Consider the following 18,832-nt stretch of genomic DNA (forward strand, 5'->3'; position numbering starts at 1 on the left):
TTTATCCGAAGAGACACCGTATGATATCACAGTCATTTGTTATCACAACTGTCAGCAGTGATCAGGACTGTCATTATGTAGGAAGTCACTCTAGAGCCCTGAAAATGATCTAATAATTCCCCATAACAGAAAATGTTCCGATTTCTCAGAGTTGTGTATCTCTTACTTTTAGCAGAGTTTATCATTTAAAAAGGATAATTGGTGAAGAGACAAGCCAGAGTAGTTTAGGCACATATGCATTGATTCTGGATCAGGACAGTTAATTTTACTGATGTGATTTTGTGAATGAGTGAGCAACCTAATTCTAGTCGTCCTCTTGCACACAGCCCCAACCCGCCCCCCAGGGAATGTGTCATGGAAGACTGATGGATCAAGGGTAACAGTGAGGTGGGATCGCGTGAAAGCTCTGAAGAATGAGTCTGCTGTTTTAGGCTACAAGGTGAGAGAGTGAGTAAGTGACTGACTGAGTGAGTGAGTTAGTGAGTTAGTGAGAGAGTGAGTAAGTGACTGACTGATTGAGTTAGTAAGTTAGTGAGTTAGTGACTGACTGAGTGAGTGACAGGCTTATTGCAAAAACACACATGTACTCGCAACATTATGCTGGACTTGACTGGATGCCTTGCATCTGATTGGTCCTTGTCTTTCTTAAAGTATGAAAATAAGAAATATGATTGGTTAAAAAATAATAATAATTCAGTGATATTTGTGTATACAGAACTTGGCAATGAAAAAGTCATTGTTTATTATACCATATGCAGAGGGGCAAGGCAGATAGCTATCTGATCCAAAGGGGAAGGACATATGAGTATCATAAATTCATTTTAATTTCGTAATTGAAGTGACCCATTTCTATACTGTATTCTGAAGATGAAAGACTGGATATTCTTGTAATATCATCAGTGTTGTTGGATCCACCCACGAGAGGTATTAAAAAACATATCCTGCTGGTCCATCGTGACTGCAGGTGCCACGGAGCCAATCAGGGCCTGGAGAACATGGTGTGTGGATTTTTCAGCCAATCAGCGGCTTGAATTAAATCACTGTTGCTGATACACGTGTAAAAAAAGGAAGCAGATATCACGGCCCTCCGGGGACTGCATTCTGACACCTATAATCCAGCGAACCTCCTGATAATAAGCATCACCTGTCTTTGCCTTTGAGAATACGCTCTGATAAAATAAATGAAGCTGCCCAGTCTTGCTGCTGCTGCTGTGGTTTAACCAATAAAAGCATCAATGTGAGCCAAATCCCATGTGTGAAAATGTACATAGCTGTGTTTTACGGTGTCTAGTACTGTTGATTGTTTTGTGGTGTTAAGATATACACTCTCAGAAATATCACAGTGATGATATCTCTTGGGACACATTGATGGTGGTTTTGTACATGGCGTAACTCAGAATATGGTCGAACATGGGAATGTTTCTTTTTTTTTTTATCTAATCTTATTTCTGAGGTGGAGAGAGGGTTACAGTTATCGACGCATGTTTAAAAAAAATTTTTTTTTAAGAATTCCAATATGAAATGGAAAACAAAACTTGTACACTATACAAGCAAACAAGCTTTGACTGCTGGGTTGGCTAGGCTACACAAAGCTGAATGAACACGATGTACTTATTTGCTGTGTTTTATTTGTTTTGTTCTTACATAGTTTTCAATTAACACCACACATACTGAATTAATTTATTTACTGAAGCAATTCAGGTCAAGTACACTGGATTATTAGATTTACTTAAAAAAAAATTACGGACAGTGGTTGCATTCGTATTAAATATACGTATGTGACCTCAACTTATTAAGTGCTTGGTACTGTGATCAGTTGAAGTCCCATATATGTGTGCAACACTGTCCATGAAGTAAATGTTTTTTTTGAGTGTACAAGGGTACATACAATATTAGTGTCCTACCAGGGAATCAAGCTGAGCCACACTTAGCTTTTCACAGAGACAATGACTCTTAGTAAAACAGTCTTTCTCATTTCTCTTTCTTGCTCTCCTACCATCTTGTGTTTCTTTATGACCGGCCTCCATTTTGTTCTGTGAAAGGTGTTGTACAAACATGAGGGCCAGTCTGCTCTGAAGCTTCTGCCGAAGGACCAGACCTCCATCAGCCTGCCTTTGCCCAAGGACAACGGCTATGTCGTGCTGGAGATCCGCTCCTGGGGGGAAGGGGGAGACGGGGCGGCTCACGAGACTATCGTTTCCCGGGATTCAGGTGAGGGGCCGAGGTCGGGAATTTTCTTTTCATTTTGGAATTTTGACTATGATCAGGGCCAGTCCTGAGATCTGTCTTTATTAACGGTATTACAGTGTAACCCGTTTCATAATTTGATGTTTTCTTATTGCAAAAAAAAAAAACACTACAAAAAAGTGTCTTGGTCCTGTAATGAGACTTATTGACTTACATTCTCATTTTTACTCTGTTACCTTTGTACTTGTTTGCTTGACAAGTGAAATTTTACCCCATTGGCAATTAAGCAAAAATTAAGTAAGAATTTAAGTTGAAATAAGAATACTTGTTGAAATTGAATTAGAGCAGCACTGCAAAAACCACCAGGGGTCTGTGCTAAAATGGACAGATTGAGCAGGAACACGTTACAGTAAACGGTCCCCATAAGGCAGATTCTATTACTGTGTGTCAGAATCAAACGAAGCTTTACAGACACCCTATGTGCTTTTTAAAACGGAGCAAGAGCTGAACGGATTAGCGGTCAGCACAAGTGAAAGGGTAATTAAATGGTAAATTTGGGGTTTAATCTGACTAATTAGTTCTGCACTGCAGGGATACAGCTGAGGGGGAGATGAATGCTTTGCCTTAATTGGACTTTAGAGTAATTAATGCACCGGGGCTGTGCGACTTGTGGTTTTTACAAGGAGCAATTACCCAGAGTTCCCCTTCTTATGTGCGATAGCAGGTCCACGAGCTGATTTGACTGCTTTTTCCCTCCCTGCAAACAGTGGATGAAAATGTGGCCTTGATTAAAAACAAATCGAGGTCACTCTCTGTAGTATTCGGTCATTTTAGATGACAGCTTGTTTATACAAAACGTTATGCTCTCCAACCTTGGGAGGAGGTGCTTTTCATTAGGTTGGCAATGCTACATTTATACAAGCTGTAAGAGTGTAAACATTACCTGGGGTCTTCAATGGCAGAATTAATGACATGGGAGCTGTGTAATCTGAATAGTGGAAAACAGCAAGCACATACCATGGAGTATTCTAACCTAATACACATATTTTTGTTCTGATAAAAAAAAAAAGAATTGATAATACAATAATTCTCATAAGACAACGTGGATCCATATCCTTGTGGATTAATTGTATGATGCTGTACAACATACACTCGGTGAGCACTTTATTAGGTAGATCTTCACACCAGCTTGTTAATGTAAATACTTAACATTAATCAATTATGTGGTTGCAACTAAATGCATTAAAGCATGCAGACATGGTCAAGAGGTTCAGCTGTTTTTCAGATAATGTGATCTAAGTGACTTTGACTGTGGAATGATTGTTGGTGCCAGATAGGGTGGTTTGAGTATCTCAGCTGATCTCCTGGGATTTTCATGCACAACAGTCTCTAGAGTTTGCAGAGAATGGTGCAAAAACACATTTCAACAGTATTATGCAGAAGAGCATCTCTAAACACACAACACATCAAACCTCTAAGTGGATAGGCTACAGCAGCAGTCTGATGAATACAGAATAAAGTGGTCAGTAAGTTTATATTATATTGCTAGTCTAAATCTAATAATAATTACAAAATTAAAGTTTGTCCTATTAATATGATATTTCCTATTGGGGACAACCAGAGTATTTGCATTGTAGGTTCAATATATGCTGTATGTCCATTGAATATGTGTTCCTTCCCTAATTATAATTTTGTCTTTCCTGTAGGAACTGGAATGATGGTTCAGAATTCAGCCAAGATTCTCTTCTCCCATAAGTCTGTTCTCCTTAACGCTGCAGTGTTGCTCACTCTCATTGGTTTACTGGAACTCTAATTTCCACCAACGCAAAGGTGACTCTGCCTCAAGCTGTACGCCTATTGATTGGATTCGATTCACTTATTTCACTTTGGGAATTTTTAATGTGGCGGTTGTTAGTGGGGGGGGGGGGGGGGGCAAATTAGGTTAAACGGGTGATTAAAAAGGACAGCTGACTATGTCATTTTATTCTTTTTATATGAAAAAGAACATTTTGTAAGACAGGAGAAATGTATGGTGAAACTGTTCTGACTGTACACAGACTATATGATTGTGAGTAGACATATTCCTCATTGAAACATGCCTTATGGGAGCATTATTACTGTATGAGACCAGTATTCTTCATATTGGTGGTTCTGCCACTCATTATCTCCATCTGTTCCCCCGGTTCTCCTGGTACAGCCTCAGGCCAACAACATTTCGGCTCCCAACCAAAACGAAACCTATGTACGTGTAGAATATAAGTACATAAACGCCACTTTTAAATATTAAATCTGCCCCCTCTGATTAATTCATTGTGAAAGTGCTAGTTGTCAACTCCATTAGGCAGGTGGAAAACAGCATAATAATTCAACCTTGTGCGCCATTTCATCCATCACAAGAGCCTTTACACTTTGGCTTGAAACCATAACTGAAAAAGTTTTGCCATCTATTTGTTTACATATGAATTTTATGTTGAGAATGTATTTTCATTTCAGCCTCAATAACTGGGTTTCCAAGTCAGGATATCAACAATGATAATGATGATGATGATGATGATGATGATGATGATGATGATGATTATTATTATTATTTGTATTATTATTAGTAGTATTATTATTATTATTATTATTATTATTACCTCGGCAAATGAAGAGGGTACACAAACCCAGGTTTTCTTTGAGCCTGGAAAATATATTGTAAAAACTTTGATTTATCCGCTAGCAGCAACATCAAAACCTCTAAATGTAGCTGGCAGCTTTTGGGTGCATTGAAGTTACTTGGAAGTAAGGCCGTAAGAGGTTTAAGTCATGTCAACTTAAGTTGTACATTTAATTAATGTATTTTGTTATCATCTATTTAAGTTATTGCTATGAGCTCTGTTACTGCATTTGAACATTTGAAAGGATCATTGTATTGTGGCAGGAAACAAGAGGTTGAACTTTCAACATTTTATTACATTATTGTCTCATTTATTTATTATGACGATAGAAAGACAAACCCATGGGCTGGAGCCATGTCACAAAATGGTGGCTCGTGGATGGGGCCACAGCTGCATGCATTATCTGTCATATACTGTACGATGTCCCTTTGGTATCTCATTCCAGTTATTGTTGACAATCCTTCAGAATTGCAATACAAGCCCACAGTTGTGTTATCTGTAATCGTTCCACAAGACACTGCTGTAGTTAGTTGTCACCTCACCTCAATATAGGAAGTAGCTATACCTTGAAAACCCTTCTGAACTTGTGGAATTATTTGTAGCAAAATCCTTTGATGAAGAGAGCATATTTTTATCTTTCATTGTTTTTGTTTTTGCGATGGTGAAAAGAAAGGTATGGAGTATGATGAAGTTTTTGTTTGTCAGCCCCCCAAATGCCATTGCAAAAGGCTTTACAGGGTGATTTTTCCATTTGATTGGCCAGACATTTTGTAGAACATTTTATACACTGAAAAGCTGAAACAAGGGGTCGTGTATCTTAGAGAGAATTTATCTTTAGTTTTATTATATATATATATTTTTAAACAAGTCCTTTCTGATCAGGAAAGGCCAGGTTCATAAGTTACTCCACAAGAAAAATCAATTCTGTGATAAATTGGCCTATCCAAAAAAGGAAAAACACAATGTTATGTCAATTGGCTGGTCATATGACTAATTGTGCTGTACTTGTGTCAGATATTTTAGCACATATTAACAGGAGTACTCTACTCTACACCTACTCTAGATCCTCTAACAGGCAGAGGAGGATTTTAATCAGAGATGTGTTTTGGCTTGTTAAAAACTTCTGGAAAATAAAAAATGTTTCTTTATCCCACAGCACCAGATTCATAGTATTGAAATTAATTAGTGTTTGTTATTGTTGTTTTGCTTTTATTTGTATTATATGTATTTTTTATGAGATTGTGGAGTTGTGGGGATGGAACCAGGCTTGTAGCCAGAAAGTCACAGAATGTCAGGATGTAAGTAGCACACTAGTGATATGTCCTTTATTTATTTATCTTTTTGTTTATCTAAGAAGAGACAAGCCCTTCAAGCATGTCTTTTTCAAGTGGAGCCTGGTCAGGAAAGCACCATACACAAATACTGATTCACGGACACATAAGTCAGTGTTAGAAAATGACAATTCCATAAACATTTAGACTGTCATGCATGAAACATGCATCCTCTTTAGTTATTGTCCTTTGAATGGCATTAGCAGGGCCAATTTCTTTGGCCCTGTAACATAATCCAACACCAAGGTGCATAATATGACTTACGTTACAATTCCCATCTGTAGAAATTAAATGTTTAGGTTTAAAAAAGTCTCCCTAACTTAATAATAAAAAGTGTCTCTGGTCATGCCCGCAAGGTATGTAAATATCTTATCTATCTTAACACTTTCGTTTAAATTTTCTGTGACCTCACTGAATGTTGCAAGTTTTCTCTTGTTTGAATTTCCTTTATAAGACTGAGAAACCACGTCCCGATTTTAATAAATGTCTGTGTTTTTTCCCCACAGAGGATCAGTGCTAGATCATATGAAAGCCATGTAGGCAACAATATGTGTGAAAGCACTTGTTGCCTTTTAGCTGATGAGTTGCTGTTGGGTTTGTGGGAGGGGGTAGGCGGGTGGGGGAGGGGGGGTTGTGGTTTTTTACAGTTTCATGTATTTTAATCACTGGGTTCAGATGTTGTGGTCGGGTATCTTTTAACCTTTTGTGGATTCACAACATTATCACAACGCTCAAGTAACAGTGTTCCAATGTCATGTGTGAGTTTTGTTAGTTGACAGGAGCATCTGGGTGGTCATATTTTAACCACCAGGTGGAAAGCTAATTGTCGTACCAGGAAGTCACTCTGACTGCATCTAAAATGTCATACTTAATGCCATACCAAAATTTTGAATGAAAAAAAAAACAGCACTTGTAAATAATCTTCAATAAACGAGTTGGAATTGTCTTTAAGCAGCTCCTTGTGTCCTGAATATTGGAGTTGGAAAAAATATAATTTTGTTATGGTTTGTTTGTGTGTGCGTGTATCTGTGCGTTCCTGCGTGTATGCGTGTGTGTGTGTTTGTGTGTGTGTGTGCGTGAGTGTGTGTGTGTGTGTGTGTGTGTGTGTGTGTGTATGTGTGAGTGTGTGTGTGAATGCATGTAGTACTTGCCTGTACTCTCAGAAATGAAGTGACAGTGGAGGTCCATTGAAATTCCCCAAATGTACCCTGAAAGTACAATAATGTTCTGTTTGGGTACAGTTTTCCAAGCAAAACATTTTAGAACTTAAATATAAGTTATACTAGGGGTACAATCTTATGTATTTCTGGGGTATTGCCCCAGCGACCAGCATTTGTAAATTTTTAGGCACTTTTTGTACCTTTATTTCTGAGAGTGTGTGTGTCTGCGCACATGATCATAAATTTACAATCCTTGTAACATCAGATCACCAACAGTGAACACAAAGGCTATGCTGGCCTTTTGATGTTTGATAAGAAGGTCTTCATTATCACAGAGAGCAATGTCCCACACCAGTATTATGGTGCAGGTATATCGGCTATCAGTTCATTATGCAACATGTACACTCTCCTCTCTTATATAATGCATTCTTTTGTCTTGTAAATGTAAATCAATATTTCAGGGCCATATCTCATGTGTGTGCACTTTACCTACATGCTTTATACATTAAAGTGGGGTCCAAACATTTTGGCGCCCCTGGTTTAAATGTCTGTTACAATGAATATGTATGTGACCAAAAGCAAACCTGAACTGTAAATGGTACAGAGTTAAACATCAGACCTTTCTGCAAATTCTAAAGCAAGATTGCTTTTTGTTTTCATCTTTTACTTTTTATGAATTAAAAAAAAAAGGAAAAAGGCCCTCTGCAAAAGTTTGGGAACCCTTTTGGATTATTCCTTGTTACCTTTAAAAAATATGATTACTAAGGCCCTGACCCAGGTGATTTACTTGTTAGGGCTTCATTCAAGATATCATTCAGTGTATTATTATTATTGTTCTTTCCTAAACGCAAGAATACATTTCAAGTTTCTGCATAACCTCATATGTACATTTCAATTATATATGGGTTTTGGATTCATATATGAGCAATGCTTATGAAATACTGGTCAGGAAACTCGTTGCAGTTGGCTTCAGCCATTGGTCAGCCTCAGGAGCATCCTTATAGTCAAACAATCACAAACACACATCCCCACATGTTCTCATACTCAGCTAATCACATGCAAACATAATTACATGTTCTCATACACAACCAATCGCATGCAAACATCACTACATGTTCTCATACTCAACCAATCACACACACACACACACACACACACACACACACACACTCGCACACACATCACTACATGTTCTCATATACAACCAATCACACGCACACATCATTACATGTTCTCATACTCAGCCAATCACACACACACACACACACACACACATCACTACATGTTCTCATACTCAACCAATCACACACACATCACTATATGTTCTCATACTTGACCAATTACACACACATATCACTAATTGAGCACCAGACAGATAGACCTCTCCAGTGCTGTTCTTTGCTATGCTTCCTGTAGCTCACAGAAATGTGCTCTTTTGATATTTCTCCCGTTTGTACAGGAGGTGCATCCTGCTCCCTGTTTGAAAGGCTAGTGCATACCAGTGTGTGCACAGAAGTACCTCAAGCAGATGCACTCACTGTCAAAACAGAATAATTACATTACGTATTCATTCATTTCATATATTTAATACATGAGTTTCCTGACTGAATTGCAATTTAAACAGCATGCTTAAGTATGTGATTACATTTCAGTGTCCTACAAAATAGCTCATTCGGTTTGGGTCCATGTGTTTCGTCTTTAGTTCTACAAACCTCACTAAGTTTTTCAGTGAATAAAACAGGAATCCAACCTACAGCCATTGAGCCTCAGGCTGCATAACTGCTAACCTACACAGCTGCCTATAGCAAAGTGGCAAGGCATGTTTGGTTTGTTCCTTTCTCCCAATTAGCTTCTCTTCAGCTTTTGGTCGGTATTAAAATTACAGTCATCACGTACAATGAATGTAATTTGTAGTTACATTTTGTTATGATGCATTACGGTGATATTGTTATCGTTTTTATCAATATATCAATTAAACCTTTTTATTATTATTATTATTAGTAACAGTAATTATAGTAGCAGCAGCAGTAGTAATAGCAGTAATAGTAGCAGCAGCAGCAGCACAGCAATAGTAGCAACAGCAGTAGTAGTCGTAGTAGTAGTAGTAGTAGTAGTAGTAGTAGTAGTAGTAGTAGCAGCAGTAGTATCTAGTAGTCATAGTAGTAGTAGTAGTCGTAGTAGTAGTATTAGCAGTAGTATCTAGTAGTCATAGTAGTAGTAGTAGTCGTAGTAGTAGTAGTATTAGCAGTACTATTATCATTACAGTGCTCCTACCTTGTGAGTCACCTTATCACCATCGTGGTATTATCAGAGATCTAAACAATCAGATGGAAATTTGGCCGTTGTGCAAGCTGTGTAGGGAATGCTTGTTCAAGATCTTACAGCCCCATACCGCGATAATGACCTGTTAGCATTATGCCCAAATATGTATGGGGATCACGAAAGTACAAAGTGGAGGATACTTTGGCCAGATGTAGGCCTTCCCCCTGGGATGACCTGGACCGTGCTGAACCGGCCTGCACTACAATCTCAGCACAGTTTTTCAGTGGTCCAGCATGGAGGTGCGATCCCAGCATCCCAGGGCTGTCTGAGAAACACATCCAACACACAGCGCCCCATTTGTGCTCTTCATAGGGATAGGGCCGCTTCTCCTTCTTCCTGTTTTATTCTTTTGCCAGATTCCGGACGTCAATGGTTATGCAACTTCAAATGATTAAGAGCACCGGACAAAACTTTATGCTATTGGAGTGATTTACAGTTACTGATGAAAGACGGTGATTTATGTGTTACGGGCAGCTGTTTGACATATTAATGGTGACTCACCGATATCAGAAACGGGCCAAGTTCGGCTTCCCACCATTCTCTGTAATCTGAACACTGTTTATCAGGCTCCCACTACCCACTTAACCATATACTTATCACTTGTACTTTGGTTCCTGCAATTGTTATTAGGCACACAGTATAAATACGTGTTGAAGTGCTTATGCCATACCTGTTCTTTTTAGGTGGGCTGCAGGTACAGTATTTTTGTTCTGGCTTCAACATCTGTTCTGTGTATTGTATGTTTTATATATAATGTGCAAATTATCAATGTATTAAATTGTTAATACATTAGCATGTGGGTTAATTCATAGCACTTCACTTATACAGTACTGTGTGTGTGTGTGAATGTGTATACTGTGGATGCGTGCATGCATGTGTCTTGTGCGTGTGTGTGTGTCAGGAGTATAGGAAATCCTACTGTAATTCATAGTTACAAATGAAAAGGTGAATGGCAATATTTAGCATCAATGATGTCAGTAGTATAACGGCAAACACAAAAACAAAGATATTATCCCTTTGATAAAGGCGGGTATGCAAGTGTTTCACTGCAGGGGCCTGAAGTCTAATAACTGAAGCACATTTTGTTCTATTTCAGGTTGCTTTTTGAAATTTAGACCTCAGGTGATCCAAAAGTACAATGGCGCGAAACATTGCCTTGGCAGGTAAATTCACAGTCGTCGCCCCCCAACCCCCCCCCCCCCCCCCCCCTTCCGTTTGTCCATTCAGAAAAATGTTGTGCTTGCTGTTTCTTTCAAAGTTTAAGATGTCATGTCTTTTCTTTGCTTTCGGCAGGGCTGGGTGTCCTTCTCTTTCTCCAGATAGGTAAGCATGTAAACAATTTCCATATTCATTTTTTATTTACTGTTCTTTTTCCATTTGTTTTTGTTTATTTTTGTATTGTTTTCATAAACAATGATATTCAAATGCACATACTCAAAATATAATATTTTTATATTAACTACATTAAATTTGGATAATTCTTAGCAATTTGTGAATGGGCCTATTTTATAGCCTACTAATGTCCGCACAGATGGCCTTGTACATAACATATATTATAATCAGACATGGTATGTTCCAGGAGATCTACCATCCTGTAGGCTTTTATTTCAATGCAAATTTGGCACACCTGACAACAAGAACTCTTGCTGTTGAATGAAGTGGGCTCTGTTTATGTGAAAACCTACAGGATGGGAGATCTCCAGAAACATGGATGGGAACCACTGCTGTACCTGAAGAGCTTCCTGTGCCCCAATGTGCCTGATCCCCTTGTCCTCTTTTCCAGCTACTTCCACCAAGCTGGTGTGCTACTTCTCCAACTGGTCCCAGTACAGGCCTGGGATTGGGAAATTCACCCCTGCCAACGTGGACCCATTCCTTTGCACCCATGTGATATACAATCTCGCCACCATCAAAGGCAACCAGATCACAACCATCGAGTGGAATGATGAGGAGATGTACAAGTCTCTAAACAACCTGAAGACCATGTGAGTTCCCACCAGTATGGAGAATATAGAGAGTATAGCGTCTGTTTAATGTCCCTGCATGGCACTGACAATATGCATTTCTCTGAACCGTTTCAGCAACCCCCTGATGAAGACCCTACTGTCCGTTGGGGGCTCCGACAACGGGATGAGCTCGTGAGTTCGACCCCTTTAATATGAATGCCTACATAATGTATACATACATGACATACAGTACATAAATGCATACATTTTGGAGATTAAAAGTCCCCCTTTTAAAGTCCCCTGAGATTAAAATCCATAACCTTTGCGTTGTTAGCGCAAGCCTCACAATGACCTGTCTCCCAGGTTCATCGGCATGGTAGCCACAGCAGAGAATCGTCAGGTGTTCATCAAGTCGGCCACTCAGTTCCTGCGTCTGCACGGCTTTGATGGTCTGGACCTGGCGTGGGAGTACCCGGGACAAAATGGCAGCCCCCCTCAGGACAAGCAGAGATTCACAGCTCTGGTTACGGTGAGTTGTTTCACTCGGTCACCTGCAAGAGCACACAGTGTAACCTTAGAACCATACAAAAGGTAGTCTCGTGTTATTAAGCCAATTCCCTTTTTTTGTCATATTGAGTGCCATTTCCCTCTTCCACATGTTCTCCTATCCCTATTCCTCCCACCCCCAAAACAGTCATCATTCTACCTTCCCTTCAGCAAGTTAACTCTAGTGACAAAGCATCATCTATCACCAGTGTGCTATGAACTTATGACTCAACCATTGCACCCATTCATTGTTGATTTACATGTCTGGGCATGTTTCTTTGAGCACAAATCTAGATAAGGGTGTCAAGTAAATACTAAAATGTAGATATAAATCCCAGAAATACCTGCTTGCCCAATTTTCAGGAGCTCGCAAAAGCTTTCGAGGAAGAGGCCAAGGATACCAGGAAGACCAGACTCCTGCTCTCAGCAAAGGTGGCAGCCATTAGAGCTACGATAGAATTTGGCTATGAGATCCCCCAGCTGTCAAGGTAATCATGTGGTCTTCAGCAGCACTTTATTTGGAGTGGATCTTGCATGACATTCATATTTGGATAAAGGCGCTATATTAAACCATATTAAACCATATTACCTTTAACAATTGCAGTCGCCATGTCCATAGTAAGAAGTGTATGTGACTTGGCCTAATCTTTAGGTCAGAAGTATCATAAGGCTTATCAGTTCATGATACATATATGCATGTTGTGTTGTGATAAGCTGCATAACATTCAAATTGATTTATAATGCTCAAAGTGCATACAGCAGAGCAAACAAAACGATTGAAGAAAGTTTTTTTACACAAACAAACAACTTTTCACATGTACTTTTCAATTCTAATACAGTTGATACAAGATCCTATAAAGATACAATGACCATAACAGAAAAGGGCTCTAAGAAAATGATCTAAAAGCTGACATAAAAGTTGGGTTTCAATTGAACTTTCAATCGATCGGCTTTCTGATCGATTGATCCATGGTTTAGGTGCACAGGAATATTAGCCTGTCCACTCTTTGTTCTGTTTACCTGGCCAGCTACTGCAGATCTGAGCTTGCATCGGGCCCGATATTTTATTGAGAGATCGATAATGTTCTTGGGCGATGTCTCCCATTGTTTCCCATCAGCCAGCTGGACTTCATCAGCGTCATGAACTACGACTTCCACGGACACTGGGAGATGCAGACAGGACACAACAGCCCCCTCTACCAGAGCTCCCTGGATCTGGGATCCCTCGATAGGGAGCATCGCAACATCGTAAGAAATGAAAACACACCAGGCAACACATTCAGGCAGCAGCTGCAGATTTTTAGTTTTTTAAAGAAATTGCTTTTACTGCTATGCGTACAATAGTAATATAATTAAGGGAAACGTGTACAGGGCGGCCTGTAGCGGTTAAGGTAAATGACTGGCACACACAAGGTCGATGGCACAGCTGTTGGGCCCTTGAGCAAGGCCCTTAACCCTGCATTGCTCCAGGGGAGGATTGTCTCCTGCTTAGTCCAATCAACGGTACGTCCTTCTGGATATGAGCGTCTGCCAAATGGCAATAATGTAATGTATAGAAATGCATGTTTGGCTTGAATCCTGAAGCATTTATGAGAAATCTGTAGTCTTTTTGTTCTGGTATTGTTGACTTCTTCAGCCAGCAGCTTTGCGCTCCCCGTTTTTCAGGACTCTGCTCTGACCTACTGGATAGATAACGGGGCCCCTGCAGAGAAGCTTCTCATGGGTTTCCCCACCTACGGGCGAACGTTCGAACTCACATCCTCCATGACCGGTCTGGGTGCCCCATCCTATGGGCCAGCCGCTGCTGGGCCCTACACCAGGGACGCTGGATACTGGTCTTACTACGAGGTGAGCTGGCCCATCTCACAGCACGCTTCGCACAAAGAGTAACTGCATATAACCTGTCTTCCTGTTTGAATTATATGACCTCCAGGGCAGCACGGGTTTTGATAATTCTGCATTTTCAAAATGCCCAGCCAGGAAAGTTTTCCTTTCCTTCCTCAAACTGACATTATTAATAGTTTTCAATACATCAAACATGCAACACAATCACCAATTCAGTGGTATTACATGGCAGCAACAGAAGTCTAAATTCAGGGCCAAGCCTCATCAAGAGGTAATGTCTCAAATCTATTTGGAGAAGTGTTTCTATATTTGCAGACGTGTTTGTATATTTGCAGAAGTGTTTCTATGGTCAAGTGTCCTGTGTTACAGGTCTGCTCCTTCATCACAATTGGCACTGTTAGCTGGATTGAGGAGCAGAGGGTTCCATATGCTACTCATGGTGACGCATGGGTGGGCTATGACAACAAGGAGAGCTTTACAAACAAGGTGGGTGCAAGACAAAGGTGCACTTTGCTTTGTTTCAGGATGACAGAACGGCGCCATCCATATGCTGTGGGAAAAAAAAATCCTTACTTGTTGTTTAGAAAAGTATTCATATATAAATATATGAAGTATATACATAGGTTTTCTTGGTAAATAACTGTTGAATTTTAGCAGGTAATATAAGTATATATTAGTAGATAAGTATATATTTAATGTGACAATTACGCCCCTGCCATTTAGGATTTTTGGGAAAATTTTTAAAACATCTCTACCTCCACCATTTGACATTTTAACATTGGACTTTTGTCAATTTGTTCTGTGAACAGTCTTATATAAAAGTTATATGAAGAAAATTGATACTCAAAATAACGCAACTACAATATTCAAATATGTATTGCTATGGGTGTGGCTTTTCCCCAAAAGTGCTAATAACTCCTATATAATTTCACATAAATTGGTAGGTATATTTGCAATCATATCAGGATAGCCTTAAAGTTTGGGCCCAATTCAGTCACAGGGTGGTCCTATAGAGAACAATAACATTAAAATGAATTTATTCATGAATAATCACTGTTGTGAGTTAGACATGTCAAACTTCCGGCTATGATCAATTTCCTCATCTTGAACATATATTTGTACCTTACTTGTTGCCGCTATCTTGTATTGCCACCATTTTGGAAATGCTATGAGCCATTTCCCTCTGTCCCTACTTTTGGCCTATCCAAATTGATGAGACCTATGAAACTTAGTATAGAGGGCACCTCCATATGGCCACTGAGAAATGTTGACATTGATTGGCCACTGGGAAGTGCTGTCATTTGAAATTCTAATATTCAAACAATCACAACTCCTATCTCTTTTTAGCTGAGTCCTCCCTCACAAAATGCCTCTCCTCATGTTCGACTCAAATACTTAATAACTCCACCATTTTGAACATTTCCTCCTAGACTGTTCGATGTCACAAAAAACGTATTTAAAATAGTTCAGGAGACCTGGCCCCAGTAAGGCAATAAGCATTTATGTGGGTGTGGTTTATCTCAAAAATCCTAATAACTCCCAAATGGTTTGTGATACAGTCAATGGCAGTCATTGACCCTAAAGTACTGTCCAAATTGAACACATGGTAGTGTTATAGAGCACAATATTTATTTTTAAATCATAAATTTGTGAAAAATTACTTTTGCTACACATGCTGATCACAGGCAACATTGATACATAGATGGTTCGTTATGGAACCATATGCATGTTCTTTCCTCTCACATTGCATTTTACAGTAATGATATCTAAGTGGGTAATGGGGAACATATTTTAGAAACTGCACAGTTGCAAAATGCTAAATAAAAAACCAAAGAGGCTGCTAGCTATCTGAGTCCATCTGCTCAACTGCATCTGCACCACAAACAATCTGTTTTCCCCTAGGTTCAATGGCTACAGGGTAACAACTTGGGGGGTGCCTTTGTGTGGTCACTGGACCTGGATGACTTTGGAGGCCAGTTCTGCGCTGATGGGAAATATCCCCTTGTTAACCACCTCCGCAACTCCCTTGGTAAGACGTTAGGCATAGCTGTTTTCTACTGTGTATTTATTCTTGATATATGGCTTCTTCCCATAAAGAACAAGGAAAACTTCAATTAATGTAATATATTTTGATGAATCAATCCAGATGCAAAAATATGAACAAAAGCTTCAGGGATGTTGTATCATGAGCACTAATCTTTCCCAGTTAGCAATAATAATAAGAGCAAAAGCAAATGCCAAACAAAAGCAAATACATCATTTTGGAGGATAAACCTTTGAGGATCAAATAAAGTGTGCTTTTCAGCTGTTTAAAATTCAATATGCAACTCTATTTTGGCAAATAAAATGAACTATTCTGTGTGGAATAATGTATGCGAATGAACTATTTTTGCAGCTTAGTCTGCTATATCGGGTGCATTATTGATGCCAGGGGTGTAGCTAGCAATTCTGGGCCCACTGATAGAATACTGCTCTGGACCCTCTTCTTTAATAAAAACTTGTGGGCCCCTCAAGCTGTGGCCCCCCCACCAGCGAGGTCCCCGAGCACCCTTGCTGAGCTGGACCGTGACACATTTGGGAGTGTGAGTTTCGCCTCCTCTTTCTTGCAGGCTTCGCGCCCAAACCGACCACCACAGCTGCTCCCACCACCACCCCCGACCCCGTGGCTTCCTTCTGCGTTGGCCGGCCCGACGGGCTGTACGCCAACCCCAACGACAAGACCACCTACTTCCAGTGCTTCCGTGGAAACACCTACATCCACAGCTGCCAGCCAGGCCTGGTCTATATCGATGCCTGCAAGTGCTGCAACTGGCCCTAGGGGGAAGCAGATCCTCCTGACGGGCCTCCCATAGACAATCCGCTGTCCATGTGTCCATGTTTTACAGGCCTTTCATCACAAACCCCATTGTCCCTGTCTCTCCACTGCTTACCTACTGGCTCAGAAACCTGATTCCAAGTTAAAATGGCTGATATAATACAAATATTATATTTTTTGGGACAGAATACCAGCATAGGGAAATATGAAAACCACTAGTAGTTCAGCTTTTTTGTTTGCTTTTTGTGTATATGTGGATCATGTTATATGAGTATATGTTATATGATTGTACAATCTAATTAAATGTGTATTGTGCACTGTAAGCATAGCAATATTTATAGTGTTGTTTTGTTTTTTTAAATATAGCTGTGTCACTATACCCAACAATTTGTTTTACAATCTCCACCAAAGAACTATTTTCCAATAAACATGTTACTTTCAAATAAACATGTTGCTAAATGGATCACTTTAACTATTCAACATGAAGCTGACATTATTCTCAAGAAATATACATACAAAATATATACACCAATAAGCACATTTCTAACAATAAACATATTCCTGGTTTCATTTCAATTTGTAAAAATAAAGATGAGATATACTTTATTGATCCCCGTGGGGTAATTTGTCCTCTCACCCATCCTAGTTAGGCAGTGGGTGCCAGTTCCAGGCCAGTGCCTGGATCAAGGATAATGGCAGGAGGACACCTAAAATAAAGATTGAAAACTTGCTCCAAAGACATAATGATGCATTACTTGTTTTGACCCATTGTTATTAATTCTTAATTCTTCAATTAATTGCTTGCGTGTCTACAGTAAACAAAATGTAAAGGTCCCTCAGACACCCCAAACTGCAGAAGTATCTGAGTGGCTGCTATGTGCTACTGGAACTGGATTAATTTAACTGGTTTATCTCACTCCAAAATAATGTTTTAATCTTTCCTCTGTGCTAAAAATTATACATAGAAGGAGACTGCAAATGAGGGAATATAGCCTCTTTCCACCAGTAGTGTGGCTCTATGTTGTTTGCTATGTATCTCGGTAGACACGGTTTGCATAGCCTTCAATGATACAAGTGTATCTTCCAACAGTATGTATGTTAGGAACTTGCGAAAACTGCTAGGTGTGTAATGGCCACTAGGCATTCTCTGAAGGTTAAAGTGAATGCAATTTATTATATAGTGTGTTCAATTATAGCAATATACAATGGTGCAGAGTTGTGAAATGGCTATACCTGAATGGAATGCAGGCAGACAGGCAGAGTCTCCCTGAACAATTCCACTTTTCCCCTTACATACCCAAAGATCAAAGAAAAACCCCAAATCAGCAAAGAAGCAAACAGCAGGTAGCAGTAACCTCAAAGATACTGCTTGTGTTATACCTGTAAGCATAGAGAGCCAAACTATTTTTTGTTGGGGGGTGCTGAAAATTATACCCTCCCACCCAACTGTATATTCTAGCTGGCCTACTGTGAGCCGCTAGTGAAGCAACCACAGGGAGATATTGGAGAGATGGATGTGGACAATGAGGAGTCCTGCAGCCTGTCACTCCAGCGACTAGGAAGTAAACCAAGGTCATCTGGACGTAACTTTAGTTGGAATATTGAAATACATCGACCCAGAGAACTGGAACCATCTAAGGGGGTCCGAGCGTGGCCCCCAAACGCCCCCTCCCCGGGAATCATTTAAAAGACAGCAAATAAAAATATTTATGCTCATATATTATGTTAAATCAATGCAACATTCTATACATTTTAAATTACATTTTAGTCATTTGGCAGAATAGTTAAAAACTTAATCAAATCAATATTTTTTGTGACCACCCTTCGGAGTTAAAACTGTATCACTTCTCTGAGATAGCTAACACCGTCCTGCAGTTCTATAAGACAATCAGCAGGGTGGTTGTTCCAAGGGTGTTGGAGAACTTGCCACAGTTCATCTACAGACTTTGGTTGGCTACTTGCTTCTGATCTCAGACAGCCTTCATCAAGTTTTTATGTAAAAAGTAGTCAATTGCTTACAGTA

General features: G+C 39.6%; 2 protein-coding genes across 2 annotated transcripts in view; both read left to right on the forward strand.

Moving 5' to 3' along the window:
• The window catches only part of cntn2 (contactin 2), a 41,686-nt gene extending 37,614 nt beyond the window's left edge, over positions 1-4,072 (forward strand). Inside the window, exons 22-24 of the mRNA XM_061219544.1 lie at positions 327-439; positions 2,043-2,211; positions 3,894-4,072. Of these exons, the coding sequence (XP_061075528.1) occupies positions 327-439; positions 2,043-2,211; positions 3,894-4,000 (389 nt within the window). The 3' untranslated portion in view covers positions 4,001-4,072. The remainder of the gene's footprint in view (positions 1-326; positions 440-2,042; positions 2,212-3,893) is intronic.
• Positions 4,073-11,409: 7,337 nt separating this feature from the next.
• On the forward strand, positions 11,410-17,016 carry LOC133109974 (acidic mammalian chitinase-like). The gene is made up of 9 exons (XM_061219771.1): positions 11,410-11,642; positions 11,739-11,795; positions 11,967-12,132; positions 12,513-12,637; positions 13,268-13,397; positions 13,815-13,997; positions 14,364-14,480; positions 15,897-16,023; positions 16,604-17,016. The coding sequence occupies exons 1-9, from the start codon at positions 11,410-11,412 to the stop codon at positions 16,810-16,812; spliced, it is 1,347 nt and encodes a 448-aa protein (XP_061075755.1). The 3' UTR covers positions 16,813-17,016.
• Positions 17,017-18,832: the final 1,816 nt, after the last annotated feature.

The sequence above is a fragment of the Conger conger genome, chromosome 14, assembly GCF_963514075.1.
Source record: "Conger conger chromosome 14, fConCon1.1, whole genome shotgun sequence".
In the NCBI taxonomy this organism is placed as follows: Eukaryota; Metazoa; Chordata; class Actinopteri; order Anguilliformes; family Congridae; genus Conger; species Conger conger.

What these genes read in the sequence shown, in the direction of transcription:
- LOC133109974 (XM_061219771.1), top strand. Translation starts at nt 11,410, where the DNA reads ATGTGCCTGATCCCCTTGTCCTCTTTTCCAGCTACTTCCACCAAGCTG. An exon ending in CTAAACAACCTGAAGACCAT is followed by an intron (nt 11,643 to 11,738) that starts GTGAGTTCCCAC and finishes GAACCGTTTCAG; the next exon opens with CAACCCCCTGATGAAGACCC. An exon ending in GATACTGGTCTTACTACGAG is followed by an intron (nt 13,998 to 14,363) that starts GTGAGCTGGCCC and finishes CCTGTGTTACAG; the next exon opens with GTCTGCTCCTTCATCACAAT.